At 36.7% G+C, this 16,993-nt stretch overlaps 1 protein-coding gene and 1 pseudogene across 10 annotated transcripts in view; one reads left to right on the plus strand and one right to left on the minus strand.

Annotated features, from left to right (window-relative positions):
• The window catches only part of ALMS1 (ALMS1 centrosome and basal body associated protein), a 230,113-nt gene that overhangs the window by 59,839 nt on the left and 153,281 nt on the right, over positions 1–16,993 (minus strand). For 9 of the 10 annotated variants that reach the window (XR_010934429.1, XR_010934428.1, XM_067704699.1 and 6 more), the window contains 2 exons: positions 12,022–12,192; positions 2,103–2,240 (listed from right to left, as the gene is read on the minus strand). Coding sequence is in view for 7 of the 10 variants with exons in the window: in XM_067704699.1 (XP_067560800.1) it covers positions 2,103–2,240; positions 12,022–12,192 (309 nt within the window). In the remaining 3 variants the exon portion in view is untranslated. The remainder of the gene's footprint in view (positions 1–2,102; positions 2,241–12,021; positions 12,193–16,993) is intronic. The other variant, XR_010934430.1, reaches the window with a different exon arrangement.
• Positions 5,053–6,675, plus strand: LOC137206098 (eIF5-mimic protein 2 pseudogene; annotated as a pseudogene).

Raw genomic sequence — 16,993 nt, forward strand, 5'->3', positions numbered from 1 at the left:
TAAGCTGGGACGAAGTGAGAGAGTGGCATGGACTTATATACACTACCAAATGTAAAATAGATAGCTAGTGGGAAGCAGCCGCATAGCACAGGGAGATCAGCTCGGTGCTTTGTGACCACCTAGAGGGGTGGGATAGGGAGGGTGGGAGACACAAGAGGGAGGAGATACGGGGATATATGTATATGTATAGCTGATTCACTTTGTTATAAAGCAGAAACTAACACACCATTGTAAAGCAATTATACTCCAATAAAGATGTTTAAAACAAAAAAAAAGTGAGATGGAGGGCTTCCCTGGTGGCACAGTGGTTGAGAGTCTGCCTGCCGATGCAGGGGACACAGGTTCGTGCCCCGGTCCAGGAAGATCCCCTATGCCACAAAGCGGCTGGGCCCATGAGCCATGGCCGCTGAGCCTGCACGTCCGGAGCCTGTGCTCCGCAACGGGAGAGGCCACAACAGTGAGAGGTCCGCGTACCGCAAAAAAAAAAAAAAAAAAAAAGAGATGGAAAGAGAAAAGCATTTTGGGCAAAGGTGACTACATATGAAAAAAATGGAATCAGGAAAGCAACTGAACATCTAAGAAACAGTGCAAGTATATAATTTATTAGATTATAGAATTTGTAAGGAAAAGAGAGAAAAATTAGCATTTGAAAAGTTCTTTGGGAGCCCATTCTACTGTTCTGAAAGACTAGGCTAAAAAATTTAGTTTTCATTCTTTTTTTTTTTTGCGCGGGCTTCTCATTGCGGTGGCTTCTCTTGCTGCGGAGCACAGGAGGGCTCGAACCCGTGTCCCCTGCTTTGGCAGGCGGATTCTTAACCACTGCACCACCAGCGAAGTCCTAGTTTTTATTTTCAAGGGCAATGAAAACTTTTTGATGAGGAAATTAACATGATCAAAACTTTTTCTGAAGCATTTGTTTAAAAACAGCAAAAAAGCTGGTAAGTTTTCAAATACAATATTTGCCCAGAATACAATATAACTTCTGAAAAAGAATCAATACACAAAAAAGAGAAGTGGCTAATTATACTCTAAAATATGTTTCTATTTATACTTGTGGCAGACTACCAGCTGTCCTCTGAAATACATTTTCCTTTTCCTCTAAAATAGAACCTGACTTATCTGGGCATACCATAATAGAGATTATATTTCCCAGCCTCCCGAGCAACATAGGTTGGTGTGACCATGTGAATAAGTCTGGCCAATAGGATGGAAGGGGAATGGTACATTTAACTTTTGAGAAGTATTTAAAGGAAGAAATACACTTTTTTCTTTATCCTTTTTTTTTTTTTGTGGTACGCAGGCCTCTCACTGCTGTGGCCTCTCCCATTGCGGAGCACAGGCTCCGGACGCACAGGCTCAGCGGCCACGGCTCACCGGCCCAGCCGCTCCGCAGCATGTGGGATCCTCCCGGACCGGGGCACGAACCTGTGTCCCCTGCATCGGCAGGCGGACTCCCAACCACTGCGCCACCAGGGAAGCCCTCTTTTTCCTTTGTTTTCCTTTTTGCTGGCTGGAATACGTGTCTGACAACTACAGCATGAGAATGGAGGCTAAAATGTTGAAGCAAAAGGAGAGAAAGAGCTTTGTTCCCTGATACTCTTTTCTGTCTTCTTTAAGCCAATGTCATTTTGTTTTTGTTTTCATCTCTCAGAGCCAAAACTATCCTAAACGAAACACACTTTTACAGGCATTTTTAATCAGCACAGTCCTACCAAAGTAAATTAACTGGGAAGGTAGTTAGGAAGTAAACAAGCTAAATTCCTGAAGAACAAAGGCCTATATAAAACAATTTTATTAGAGAATTAGCATCTCATGGCAACAAATGTTTTTATCAGTAGAGTTTTTAAAAGTCCATTATGTGAATTTCTGGCAATGCGATTAATTTGTGTATAATATTCATAAAGTTCTCCAAAAATATCTCAAGGAGCTTTAAAAATGTTAGTTTTACCTGCCAGTGTACACCAAAAGTTGCAGCTAACATCCTATTTCACATATGAACAAGATGGAGGGTTGAAGAGAGCAAGAATATATAATATTTTTCTATTTATATTCATTTTAGAAGGTCAGAATAAAACAATAGGCAGATGATTCAGTTCCACTACCTGTAATATCTTTCTGCAAGGATTCTTTTTCTTCAGATCGAGAAGCCTCGGTCACTGCCCTTTCACTGTAGATCTCCTTTTTCTGGTTTTTGTCTGAGAGGTCCTCATCCCCAGTGGTAAGAACTTGAACTTGAGCATCTGGAATAATGATGTCATTTGATCCCAGGGAGAAGGAAAAGATAACACAAGCAAGTAATCCACCCCTTCCACCCCAAACAAAAACCAAAACAAAAACCTCTTTATATATTAGGAAAAAAAGCATCTCTTAGGCTCAACCATGTAAAAGCTGTGACAGTTTTAAGGACTTTATAACATATGACAGTTTTGGGGGGTTTGGAAAGTTCTCCATATTTTTCTGTGTACAATCACTTTAAACAAAATCTTTTCTTTGCTGTTTTGATGCAACAGTTAAAAAAAAAAAAACCAGATCAGGTATCTTTCAAAGTAGCAAAGTACATCTGAACAAGACTTTTTTTTTGTCACTTAGGGGGCAAATTTTTGTCACTTAGGGGGCAAATTTTGATATTTCATATAATCCTAGAAAAGCATCTATATCATCTAGATTTTATATATAGTACTTATATAATTCTTTAAAATCTCCTGAGGTTAAATTTGTCTAATGCTTTCTATTTTCTTTCTGTTTTTCTTGGTCATACTTGCTAGAGATTTATCTACCTTATTGGTCTTTTAAAATCAGCTCTTTTCTTTTCTTTTTTTTTTTGTGGTACGCGGGCCTCTCACTGTTGTGGCCTCTCCCATTGTGAAGCACAGGCTCCGGACGCGCAGGCTCAGTGGCCATGGCTCACGGGCCCAGCCGCTCCACGGCATGTGGGATCTTCCCAGACCGGGGCACAAACCCATGTCCCCTGCACCGGCAGGTGGACTCTCAACCACTGCGCCACCAGGGAAGCTTTCTTTTCTTTTTTATTGTATGAGAAAACGCAAGTGCAAAATAATAATGTTGGTAAATAAATTAAAAATCACCAATACAACAACTAGGATACAGTTATCAAGCAGTTAATACGGTTATATGTTTTTTACAATGGATTGACAAGAGATTCATTTCCTATCTCTAAGAATGAATATTTTTCAACAAAGCAGTCAGAAAGGCAATAGAGATTATGAAAAACAACATAATGAACACCAATGTGTCTACTATAGAGCTTAAGAAATAAGATAAAACATTACAGATATAATGATATAATGATAATGATACCCTGTGTAAAGCCTCAATGATACCATTCTCTCTTTTCAGTAGCAACCTTAAGCTCAATTTAGAGTTCGTCAATCTCAAGGATGTTCTTGAACATTTTACTATACAGTGCTGCATGTATTAGTCAACAATGTACTGGATGGTTTTGCGTGTCTTTAAACTTTATATAAAGGGTATAATACTCTGTGTACCTTTAAATAACTTGCCGTTTACACTCAGTATTACGACTGGGGGATTTACTCATAGTGACTCTAATTAACTCATTCTCAGTGTTATGTAGAATTCTATGGAATTAATATATCAATTTTCACCTGTTTGTAAACTTTAGGCTATTTCTAATTTTTTTTTTTAGAATCTCTAATTTTTTAATACTGAAAAGCATTACAATGAACATTACTATAAAATTTCTTTGTAGGTTGTATGAGTTTCAAATATCTTCTCTCAGTCTGTGTCTTGTCTTTGAATTATTTATGATGTCTTTCGGTGCACAAAATTTTTCATTTTAATAATACCACTTATTTTCTTTTTCCTTCACGGTCTGTGCTTTGTGTGTCTTATTTAAGAAATCATTCTTTCATGGTCAAAGGTCATCTGAATTCTAAAAGCTTAAAGTTTTTTTACATTTATTATCATTTGGACTACATTTTTGTTTAATGTGCAGCAGGGATCTATCTGATTTTATTTTTTCTTACATATATAATCAATGGTTCAAACACTATTGAATAGTTCACCCTTTCTCCAGGATTGTTATGTCATCTGTATCATATATTAGTTTCCACATTTATGGGTGTGTTTCTGGGTCAACATGTTGTTCCACTTTTCTTTGTTTATTCCTTTGCAAGTGAGGTCTTAAACATATATATTATATATATATATAAATTATATATAAATTTTATATATGTGTACACACACACACACACACACACACACACACACACGTCTTTTGATGTCTGGTATAGCAAGTTCCCTTACCTTATTCTTTAAATATACTTCTTGAATTTCCAAAAAATTTTGGAATCAGCCTGTCAAGTTCTATGAAAAAATCTACTGGAATTTTGAGTAGCAATTCATTGAATTTATTTAAGTCTTCCTTAATATATTTCAATGAAGCTTTATCATTTTCTCTAGTTTTTCATGTCCTTTGTTAGATTCATTTCTAAGTACTTATTTTTGTTGTTTTTTAAAAAAGTATCTTAAAAAATCTTTTGCATTATGTATCAGAAGACATGTATCAAAAAATGCACAGAGAACTCAGTTAATTGTTAAAAAGTGAACATGTACCCAGGTTAAAAAAAAAAAAATCTGCCTATATAACCCTATATGCTCTCCCCTCATTCTTTCAATCTCCCTCAGGCTGAGCATAACACCCCATTTTAAATGCAACAAATTACTTATATATCTGAACTTTATATAAATGGAATAATACAGCACATAGCCTTTATGTCTTGCTTTCTTCTCTTACATTATATTTGTCAGATTCGTTAAGTGTTAAAACATATATTTGTCTTTTACTCAGTCTCATTTACTGGTTACTATTCAACAGTGTTAATATGGTACAATTCATTCATACTACTGGAAAAATAATGGCATAATAAATATAAAAATAATGGCATCAGGGTAATTGCCAGTTTGGAGCTATTACAAAAACTGCTGTAAAGAATATTCATGTGGCAGAGGAGACACCGCCGCAGTTGCCGTCACCTCCAGGATTTCTGGTTCTTTTCTCTTCGCCTTAAATTCGGGTGTCTTTTATGAATAATCAAAAGCAGCAAAAGGCAACGCTATCAGGCCAGCATTTTAAAACCAGAAAAAGAGATGAAAAAGAGAGGTTTGACCCTACTCAGTTTCAAGACTGTATTATTCAAGGCTTAACTGAAACTGGTACTGATTTGGAAGCAGTAGCAAAGTTTCTTGATGCTTCTGGAGCAAAACTTGATTATCGCCGATATGCAGAAACACTCTTTGACATTCTGGTGGCCGGTGGAATGCTGGCCCCAGGTGGTACACTGGCAGATGACATGATGCGTACAGATGTTAGTGTGTTTGCAGCACAAGAGGACCTAGAGACCATGCAAGCATTTGCTCAGGTTTTTAACAAGTTAATCAGGTGCTACAAATACCTGGAGAAAAGTTTTGAAGATGGAAGTTAAAAAGCTGCTGCTGTTCTTAAAGGGTTTTTCAGAGTCGGAGAGGAACAAGTTGGCTATGTTGACTGGTGTTCTTCTGGCTAATGGAACACTTAATGCATCCATTCTTAATAGCCTTTATCATGAGAATTTGGTTAAAGAAGGGGTTTCAGCAGCTTTTGCTGTAAAGCTCTTTAAATCATGGATAAATGAAAAAGATATCAATGCAGTAGCTCCAAGTCTTCGGAAAGTGAGCATGGATAACAGACTGATGGAACTTTTTCCTGCCAATAACCAAAGCGTTGAACACTTCACAAAGTATTTTACTGAGGCAGGCTTGAAAGAGCTTTCACAGTGTGTTTGGAATCAGCAAACCATAGGAGCTCGTAAGGAACTCCAGAAAGAACTTCAAGAACAGATGTCCCGTGGTGATCCATTTAAGGATACAATGTTGTATGTCAAGGAGGAGATGAAGAAAAACGACATCCCAGAACCAGCTGTCACTGGAATAGTATGGTCCAGTGTAATGAGCACCGTGGAATGGAACAAAAAAGAGGAGCTTGTAGCAGAGCAAGCCATCAAGCACTTGAAGCAATACAGCCCTCTACTTGCTGCCTTTACAACTCAAGGTCAGTCTGCGCTGATTCTGTTACTGAAGATTCAGGAGTACTGCTATGACAACATTCATTTCATGAAAGCCTCCCAGAAAATAGTGGTGCTTTTTTATAAAGCTGAAGTTCTGAGTGAAGAACCCATTCTGAAGTGGTATAAAGATGCACATGTTGCCAAGGGGAAAAGTGTCTTCCTTGAACAAATGAAAAAGTTTGTAGAGCGGCTCAAAAATGCTGAAGAAGAATCTGAGTCTGAAGCTGAAGGAGGTGACTGAATTTGAAACTACACCCTCAGTAAAGCAAACAGGAGTTGCAGATAAAATATCATGTCTCCTGTGTCCTGGTTCTTACATCTTCCTACCTCCCTATATCAAGCACGATATAAGGGCTTTCATGGCAAATTTTAACTGTTTCTACGGTTACTGGAAATGTTGGATTTAGTTTCTGAAACCATGTTTTAAGTAGCTACAGGAGCTACAGATTTGAATTTAATGTTGCATTAGTCTTTTCACTTATCTTCTACCTCCTGTATTTTCTACTGTAATAATGTAATTTAAGGCCTTCCACAATGAACAGTTCACTTTTCCCCTGGGTTTTCTATATCAACAGTTTTCAAGATATGATTTGGTTAAAAATAATTTGTTATAAAAATTGTTTGCAAATTAAACTGTAAAAGTAAAAAAAAATAAAAGAATATTCATGTATGTCTTGGTGCTCACGCACATCCTTTCCTGTGGAGTATATAGTTAGGAACAGAACTGCTCTGTTATGCTTTTGTGTAACTTAGTAGATAATGGCAAATTGCTTTCCAAGGTCACTCTACCAATTTACATTCTTACCAGCAGTGAATAAGTACTGTTTGTTCTATATTCTTACCAACACAGTATTAACTTTTTCATTTCAGCCATTTTAATGGGTATGCAGAGATATCTTACTGTGGTCTTAATTTGCAATTCCCTGTTGATGAATTAAGTTGAATATTTTGCATACGTTCATTGGCTACTGGATAGTCTCTTTTATAAAAAGTACCTATTCAAGCCTTCTGTCCTTTTTAAAAATTGGATTGCCTAACTTTTTCATACTATTTGTATGAGTTCTTTTTATATTCTGGATAGAAGTCCTTTATGAGATATGTATTGCAAATATCTTCCCCACTCTGTGGCTTGCCTTTTACTCTTTTATTTGGTGTTTAATTAATAGAATCCCTTAATTTAATGTGGCATATCTGTCAGTTTTTTTTTTTATGGCTACTATTTTTTGGGGGTGGGGATCCAATTTAATAAATGTTTTCCCATTCCAAGATTGTGAGGACATACTCCTCTGTATTTTCTTGCAGAAGACTGACCTATCCATCTATCTATGCCTTTCATATTTAAATCTGAAGTATAAAGAATTGATTTTGGTGTACAGTGTAATGTAGGGGGGTCATAGTTCTATTTTTTTCCTAACATCCAATTTACCTAACATCATTTTACTGAAAAGATCATCTTTTCCCCCACCATACTGCAGTGGTACCTTTACTGTAAATCAGGCGTCCATATATGTGAATCTGGAGTATTCTCTTCTATGGTCAGCCTATTTATTCTTGTGCCAACATCACACTGTCTTAATTACTAAAGTTTCATAATAAGTTTTGATACTTGGTAGTGTAAACCTTCTAGAATCTTTTTCAATTTTTTATTATTTGTATTTAAGGGTGTAACGTTACCCCTAATCACTTTGGCTATCTTCTATACATTTTGATAGCAGAATTTTATTATTATTTAGTTTTAAATATATTGTAACTTCCAGTATGACTTTAACTTCTGAGTTACTTAGAATTACGTTTTTAAATTTTCAAATACATGTTTATTATATTAGTATATATATATAATATTTACATATTAGGTATATTAGTTTCCTAGGGCTGCCACAATAAATTACTACAAACTGAGTGGCTTAAAACAAAATAAATTTATTCTCCCACAGATCTGGAGTTTAGAAGTCGAAATCAAAGTGTCAGCAGGAACATGGTCTCTCAAAAGTCTATCTGGGAGAATCTTTCCTTGTCTCTTCCAGCTTCTAGTGACCCCTAGTGCTCCTGGCTTCGGACAGCATAATTCCAATCTCTGCTCCTGTCTTCACATGGCCTCCTCTCCTCTTTTTATAAGTACACTAATCATTGGATTTAAGGCCCACCCTACATCCAGGATGATATAACCTAGAGATCTTTAACTAATGACATTTGCAAAGACCCTATGTCCAAATAACATCACATTCTGAAGTTTCCTGTGGACATGAATTTTGGGGGGATTACTACTTAACCCCTAAAACAGATTTTTGTTTCATTTTGTTATTCCATGTTTTTATTGTTGAGTTCTACTTTAGCTTTACACTGTAGTCAAAGAAGCTGTTCTGTTTGAACATCAATTCTTCAAAACCAACAGCTTCATCAATTTTTCTAAGTGTTCCGTGTGTTCTTAAAAAAATGAAAAGTTCTCTATAGTAAGTCAAACTTTTAAATTCCATTTTTAAATCTTGTCTACTTTAATTTTCTTTCCTGGTCTCTCACTTTCTGATAGATATGTATTGTTGGGTTTACCTATATTTTCCTGTCATTTTTCCTGCATACAAGTTTGAGTAAAAGAAAATAAACTCAAATTTTATCTTATTGGTATATTTGAGACTTTTGTTATTATGAGGTAAACTCATAATATATATTAATATTTTTTGGCCTGGAATTTTATTTTGTCAATATTAACATTGCTCATTAGCTTTATTTTAGTTAGTATTTGCCAAATATATCATTTTCCATCTCTTCCATGTTTTGGGAGGTAAGGCAAAATAAACTGTAATCTAATCAAAAGAACATATACAAATGGTTTTGAAAGTCAAATAGTTCCAGTAAACTTATAACAGAAATCAACAGTTTTCAAATACCACCAATTTATTTAGCCATTTCTTCTAGTATCACTATCCTTGTTTCCAAATAACATGCCTTTATATTGCTGTATCCTTTTTAGTTCCAGAAATTATTTTTTTATTTCCTTCTATGATCAACATGGATTTACCTTTTATAGAACTTTCCTGTCACACCCATATTCCCTCAATCTATCTTCTGAAAAGTTTTAGCCCTATATTAATGTTCATTGTTTATATATTATGTAAATTGTAGTCATGATGATTAAATCAATATTCAGTGATTGTGTTATGTTTCTATTATTCAGTTAAACCAACTAGTATACTAGTAATCACATTTATTTTCTTTTACAAAGTTTTGCTTTTACTGAGGAGTTAATAATTGCCTATTTTTGCATTTGCTATGTTTCTATATACCAATCCCTACATCATCCTCATAAATGTAAATAAAATTGAAAATCTCTTCTAAATACAGTCAACTACATAAGGTATTCTATCAACTCGACCTTTTTCTTACAGTCCTCAATCTGAACTTGTTCTAGATCTTCTGTACCACTGCTGCAATGGCAATTCCTTTCCCCCCTCTTCTATGTTGGCCCCATTTCCGCCATCCCATGTTTTCCTTTAAAAAAAATTAAATCTACTCCTTCATTTTATTTAGTGAAATAATTTTCCCTCAGAATTTCAAGGCATTACTCCTTTGGTTTCTAGTTCCATGTATTATTTTTGAAAAGCTTAATGTCAGTCTAATTTGCATTTCTTTATATGGTACCTGTTTTCTTTCTGGAAGCTTTCAGAATCTCTTTCCTTGCCAGTGTTTCAAAATTTCAAGGTCATGTGCCTTGGTGTGGATTTTTATGTACATGACAATTCCTATTAGCATGGAAATTCATATCCTTCAGTTTTGGAATTTATTCCTATACTAGTCCTTTGAGTTCTTCTTTTCTATCTTCTCTACTATCTCTATGGAACATCTGTTTTTGATGTTGACCCTCTGGGGCCAATCTTGAATTTTTTTTCATTTTCCCTTCTTTTTATGTTGTTTCCTAACAGATTTCCTCACTTTTATATTCCAATCCTTCTACTGAGATTTTTACTTCTGATATATTTAATGGGCTCACTTAGCTATTATACAGAAGTCACTATTCAATTTTCCCCAGCAAGTATCTTCCCCCTATTCTTCTAAATCCTTTAAAGTGAGAGGCTCTGAGGCTGGGCTTCTCCAAACGGTGAAATAAGAGGACTTCTCCTTAGGATGTTAAGTCTGGAAATAGACCAACAATAATAGTAGCAGTGGACCCACATAACAAGTGGGAAGTTATAGGGGTCCCTCAGTGAACAAAGCCCAACTTATTTCACACACATCATCCTTACCAAATGCAAACTAGAGGTGAGTTATATTTGGTAAGTTCATTGTGCAGACTTCTGATGGAGTTCCCTTAGTCTATCACTTTGTTCCCTGCCAATTTTTCTATATCCACCTCCTTCTCAATTGTCTGACAGTGGGATCACAGGGTTAACTATATGTACCAAATTACCACTAATATATAGCTTGTATATGAGAGTTTTCATTTATGAACTACATTTTGCAAAAATATTTGCCTTTCTATTTACTTGGCAGCCTCAACGTTAACTGGCAGATGTACTTCTTTTATCTTATTTCAAAAGACTTCAAAATGCTTTTCAGTGCAACAAAAAGTTATCTGGAAGAATAAATGTGTGCACTTTAGCAAGCAGCCTTTCATTCGGTTTCCTCATAAAAGCATTAACAACATCACATGAAGTCATTAACACTATGCCAAAACTGGAACATAGAGCCAGCCTATGTTTGAATACTGCCCCGGGATCAGTAGGTCCTATTTGCCTAATAGCTATGCACAGGAATAAAAAACTGTAAATGCAACAAAGCAACACATGCAAGTATACATGTAGAAATTTCAGTGGCTCCTGGAGTTTTTATTTAATAAATACTATTGGGCATCAGTTAAAGAAGCACAATGTCAGGGATGCAAAGGAAAAACAATCATGCAGATTCCTAAAGATTAAAAGCTTTTATAAAACAGTGGGACCTATATCTGGGGGCAAGGATGAAAATTCAAATACCCACAGTCACCAGACTGACAAGGTAGATGTATGAAGTGGATTGAGTCCGAGACTCGTGGGGACTGAAGCAAACAGGAGAATGTATGTCCTCTCTGCAGAGGACAACCATGCCTCACGGTCAACTGATAACTGCCATGGAGGAATACAAGTTGAGTGCCACTACATATTCTGACTTCTCAAGGGAAGCCCCAAATCTTATTTTTAGACGTTGGCAGCAAAATTTTTAAAAATTTAAAACACCATGTGAGCCATACACTTTCCTGCAGAATCTAACCTATGAGACATTAGTTTGTACCATCTGACAGATAAATTCATGAGGCATTTTAATCAAGATTTTCTATGAATTTTAGTCTTTAAAACATACTTAAATGGATACTATTTCATTTCAAAAGTTGTAATATATTTCCCATAGTGAAAATAAAGTCTACAGTTTTCAAAAATCTAAAGCATTTAAAAAGATTTTATATTTTCCTTCTTGTACATATCCAATAAAACAGCTAGGAGAAAAGTTTCCATTAACAAAGCAGAAAAAAAAGAAAGCCTGAACAATACTCTCATTTAAGATGAACAGGGGAAAAAAAGGCCACAGAGGGCTTCCCTGGTGGCACAGTGGTTGAGAATCTGCCTGCCAATGCAGGGGACACGGGTTCGAGCCCTGGTCTGGGAAGATCCCACATGCCGCGGAGCAACTGGGCCCGTGAGCCACAACTACTGAGCCTGTGCATCTGGAGCCTGTGCTCCGCAACAAGAGAGGTCGCGATACTGAGAGGCCCATGCACCGCAATGAAGAGTGCCCCCACTCGCCGCAACTAGAGAAAGCCCTCGCACAGAAACGAAGACCAACACAGCCAAAAATAAATAAAGAAATAAAGAAAGAAAGAAAGAAAGAAAGAAAGAAAGAAAGAAAGAAAGAAGTTCCTTTTTAAAAAAAAAAAAGGCCACAGAATACACAAAGCCAATCCAGTCACCTGCATTATCTTTCTGAAAGGGTTTTTTCCCCATTGACAAGGATGCCTTAGTTACCACCCTCTTACTGTAGATTCCCTCTTTATGTTTAATGTTAACAGTGTCTGCCAGGTCATCATCCCTTGTGCCTAGCACCTGAGCCGGGAAGTCTGGAGCAATGGCATCATTGGATCCTACAGAAAAATGGAAAAGTAGTACAGTTAACACAAGTACAGATTGAAGAAAGACAAAAAATTTACCTCTTAAACCACTTCTATAAAAAAGGCACTACCAAAAAAAAAAAGGCACTACCATGGGAGTGTTACAGGGTAATCAGAAGGAGACATCAGTCAAACTGAAGCTGTCAGAAATGTACAATATTGCAACAATATACTGGAGAAGCAAATGACATAAGAGGAGACATATAAATTAGAAGGGAGACAATTTCTGGCTCAGGAACATTTTCAGAGGAGGAGAAAATAGTTTGTACCTTGGAAAATAAGTAGGCTTTTTGAAATATGGAGAGGAGGAAACAAAGGTATTTTAGGTAGAGGTTACAGCATTAGCAAAGACCAGGAAGCAGGAAAACAGATTAAACAAAAAAATCAGATACTTTTGTGGTCAGACTGTATTATGGACTACATTAAAGACAGTGGTGGGAGATATTAAAAATTGTTTGGGGTCTTCCCTGGTGGCGCAGTGGTTGAGAGTCCGCCTGCCGATGCAGGGGACATGGGTCCGTGCCCCGGTCCGGGAAGATCCCACATGCCGCGGAGCGGCTGGGCCCGTGAGCCATGGCCGCTGAGCCTGCGCGTCCGGAGCCTGTGCTCCGCAACGGGAGAGGCCACAACAGTGAGAGGCCCGCGTACCACAAAAAAATAAAAATAAAAAATTGTTTGGGACAAAATTCAGCAGGGCATGGAATCCCAAGCTATAGGGGTAAAGAGTGTAAATTTTACCGTACATGAAATGCAACATCATTAAGGATTTTTTAATAAAGGGAACTGCAATCAGTTACATTTTAGGAAGCTTAATCTGACAATAATACAAAAGACAAAACATTGTAAGGAAAATTTTATGTGATAAAGTAAATACAAGATTTGAAAGTAACTTTATTTTCTTTAAAATATATTTCAATATTCTTAAAACCACTAATATAGGAACTGATAAGAGAAGTTTATCCATATCACATATAAGAGGCAAAAGAACATCTCTGGATGTACAAGAGTTTATAGTAACTATAGAATTATCTTCTACAAAGATGCTTTTCTTTCTTAACTGGTACTCCATACTTCATGCATTTTCTAAGCACCTAAAATGTGTATGGCAATAAAAGCTGGGTAAGTATCAGTTCATTTGTACAGTATAAATATAAATAAGTCATGAGTTACATTTCAGGACAGATTGCAAGGATCCTATTAAGCCTTCCGGGTCATATGTACACTGAGCTTTTCTTTGCTTCCGTGGCATCACGTTCTTTTATTTGCTCCCTACCTCTCTGGTAAATCCTTAGTGTCCTTTCTTCCACCAAATCTCTCAATGCTGGAGTTCCTCAAGGGGTCAGAACTGGGTTCTCTTCTCTTCCTGGATGAACTCATTGATCATCAATATATGGAACACTACATGTGGATGACCAACAAATATATATATCTAGCTGGAACCTGTTTTCTGAGCTTCAGATTCTAGCATTCAGGACACAGCTAGCCTCTAAAGCATTTGGAGGAAAAATTAGAAAAAGATGTCCCTTCCTCATAAAAAAAAATTTTATTTTATATATTATGATACAACACAAACAACTATACGTGAGGGTCTCTTCACCACCTCCCTTTATTCTCCAAAAGAGGTGATTATGTCAGGTTCAGAGTTAGGTAAGGAAGAATAATTAAGTTCCTGAGAGCAGTGCATGGATGTACAAGAGAATCAACCTCCTTGGAGCTGAGAGGCAGTTGAAAGAGAGTGTAGCCACACATATGTGTATATGCCATTGAATGTATGTGTACTTATTTTCCTGCATCTGTGCACAGCTGCAGAATGTGTGAAGATTTACGTTTCAGGCAGGAAGAGAGTTAACATTATTGCTCCAGAACTCTAACAGGAGATTTGGAATCTTCACACCTGGGTGTTTTCATAAAAAATGGCATATGTTTATGACGTGAACAGAGCCACCTTCTAGATAGTGCCCTTGCATACAAACTCAACTGTAAACATTCAATTTACATTTAATTGCAGGTTTAACATCTCTACATGGATGTGGAACAGAAATCTCATTTTTAACATGTCCAAAGCAGATATTTTAACCATCTTCTCCAAATCTGCTTCTTCCTCAGGCTTCTCCATCTCAGTAAATGGCACCTTTATTTACCCAGTTGCTTATTCTAGAAAACTAGAACTCATTTTTTTTTCACCTCCTTCTCCCTTACTCTCCATATTCTACTACCAAGTCCAGGAAGAACTATTTCCTAAAAATAAGTTGAATGTGTCCACTTCTCTCCATCTCTGTCATCATCACTCTAATCCTAGGTGCTACCACTTCTGACACTAATTACTGCAACAGCCTTCAGCTAACTGGTATCCTCACTTCTACTTCTTGACCCTCCCTTCACCTGGGCTCCTTGCCTTTCCATCCACAAGCTATTCTCCATATAGCAGGCTGAAAAAAATTTACAAATGTAAATCAAACCACAGTTGCCTACTAGAAGAAAGTTCAAATGCCTTAATATGGTTTACACAACCCTGGATCATCTTGAACCTACCTATCTTTAACCCTATCTAGCCACAGCTCTGCTCTACCCACACTGCCTTCTTCTCACTTGTCAAATGCATCAAACTTTCCGGTTTCTGGAGCTCCTCCCATTCTGTTCCCTTCCACCAGAACACTCTCACTCCCCACTCTCTGCCTGCCTAACTTACCTATATCCTCTAGATCTCAGCTCAAAAGTTTCTTCTTTGGAAAGGCCTTCAAGGGCTCCTAAAACTAAACTGGATCCTTTTACTCTCTTAAAACTCTTCTTTATTTTCCTAACTCGTCATTTGTAATTATGTACTTATTTGTATCTATTTGTTAATATGTGTCTCTCCACTTGAACATGATCATATGGGGCATGTTTATTTTGCACAGCGGTATAAATGTAGCACCTAGCACAGTATCTGCCAGAAACACGGTAAGAACATTAATACTTTTTTGGTTGAAGAAAAAATGAACATAAGCTGAAAGTTTCTGTGACCTTAAAAAAAAAATAACCTGGTCATTGCAGAAAATTCAGAAAAGTAAGCAGAAAACAAACAAACCAAAAAACTCGACCATACTTTGGTTATAGATCCTTCTAAATGAATATATAGTGGGATCAAAATGTATATACTTTCAGTATCTTTTTTTCCCACCCAAATAGAGATATATTTTATTTAAATGGAATTTAAAGTCAGCATATAAAGTGAAAAAACATGCAGGGTCAAAATCATCCTTGAAGGTTGAAATTGATATCTTGTCTGCTCAATAAATCCATCAGAGTCCACTTTTTCCCCCTGGCTTGTAACAAATCACTGTGCCTGCATCTAAGCACCTGATGAAGTACCTGACTTGTGTTTAGAGACCACATTGTACTAAAAACACTTAAACTCTAGAATCATACTCAGGGAAGCAAGTTAAAAGATGCTTAAACTATAAAAGTCAAATGCTGACAATGAACTTCGAGAACTGAGGTTTCCCACCTCTCATTTCAAACTCTCTCATGATAATATGCTGATAAGAGTGTGGAGGGTACGACACACTTGTACTTTTAAGATTCATTCTCCTCTTCTCTTTTTGTTAAATACGTGTAATTGAACTTTTTAAAATGCATGTGTGACATAATGCCAACGTACGCCAAAATTACTCATCATAGTTAAAGATATTTCATCGTAATCCATTCACCTGACTTATTTATGCTATCTTAAGTTTCTTGTTTCCTGTATTTTTTTGGCTGCGTTGGGTCTTTGTTGCTGTGTGTGGGCTTTCTCTAGTTGCGGCAAGCAGGGGCTACTCTTCCTTGTGGTGCGCGGGCTTCTCATTGCAGTGGCTTCTCTTGTTGCGGAGCATGGGCTCTAGGCTCACGGGCTTCAGTAGTCGTGGCATGAGGGCTCATGGACTTAGCTACTCCATGGCATGTGGGATCTTCCTGGACCAGGGCTTGAACCCGTGTTCCTTGCAATGGCAGGCAGATTCTTAACCACTGAGCCACCATGGAAGCCCCTCTTGTTTCCTGTTCTTGTTCTATGTTATTTTGCTAATTTTATATACTCAACAATAATTTGGAAGACAGATATCTAGTTTTAAAATTCTTTTAGAGGTTTTTTTTTTTTGGTAGCTTTTTTCCATTGTAGTAAAATATACATAAAATTTACTATTTTAAATATTTTTAAGTATACAAGTTAAGGCATTAAGTATATTCACATTGTTGTGCAATCATCACACCATCAATCTCCAGAATTAACTCATTTTCCCAAATGGAAACTCTGTACCTTTTAAACAATGACTTTTGTTATTGTTTTTTTTCTTTTTTTTCTTTTCCTCCTCCTCCAAGCCTTTTGTGACTGGCTTGTATTACTTAGCACAATGCCTTCAAAGTCCATCCACAGTGTAGCACGTGTCAGAAATTCACTCCGTTTTAAGGCTGAATAATATTCTATTGTATGTATGTATCACATTGTATTGATCCATTCATCAGTTCATAGACATCTGGATTGTTCTCACCCTTTGGCTATTGTTAATAATGCTGCTATGAACCTGGCTGTTCAAAATCTGTTCAAATCCCTGCTTTCAATTCTTTTGGGTATATACTTAGAAGCAGAATTGCTAGATCATATAGTAATTCTATGCTTAATTTTTTGAGGAACCACTACACTGTTTTCCACAGTGGCTATACCATTTTACATTCCCATCAGCAATACACAAGAGTTCCAATTTCACCATATCCCTGCTAACCCTTGCTCTTATTTCATAAAAGCCATCCTAATGGG

This window comes from Pseudorca crassidens, chromosome 14 (genome assembly GCF_039906515.1).
Source record: "Pseudorca crassidens isolate mPseCra1 chromosome 14, mPseCra1.hap1, whole genome shotgun sequence".
Classification (NCBI taxonomy): Eukaryota; Metazoa; Chordata; class Mammalia; order Artiodactyla; family Delphinidae; genus Pseudorca; species Pseudorca crassidens.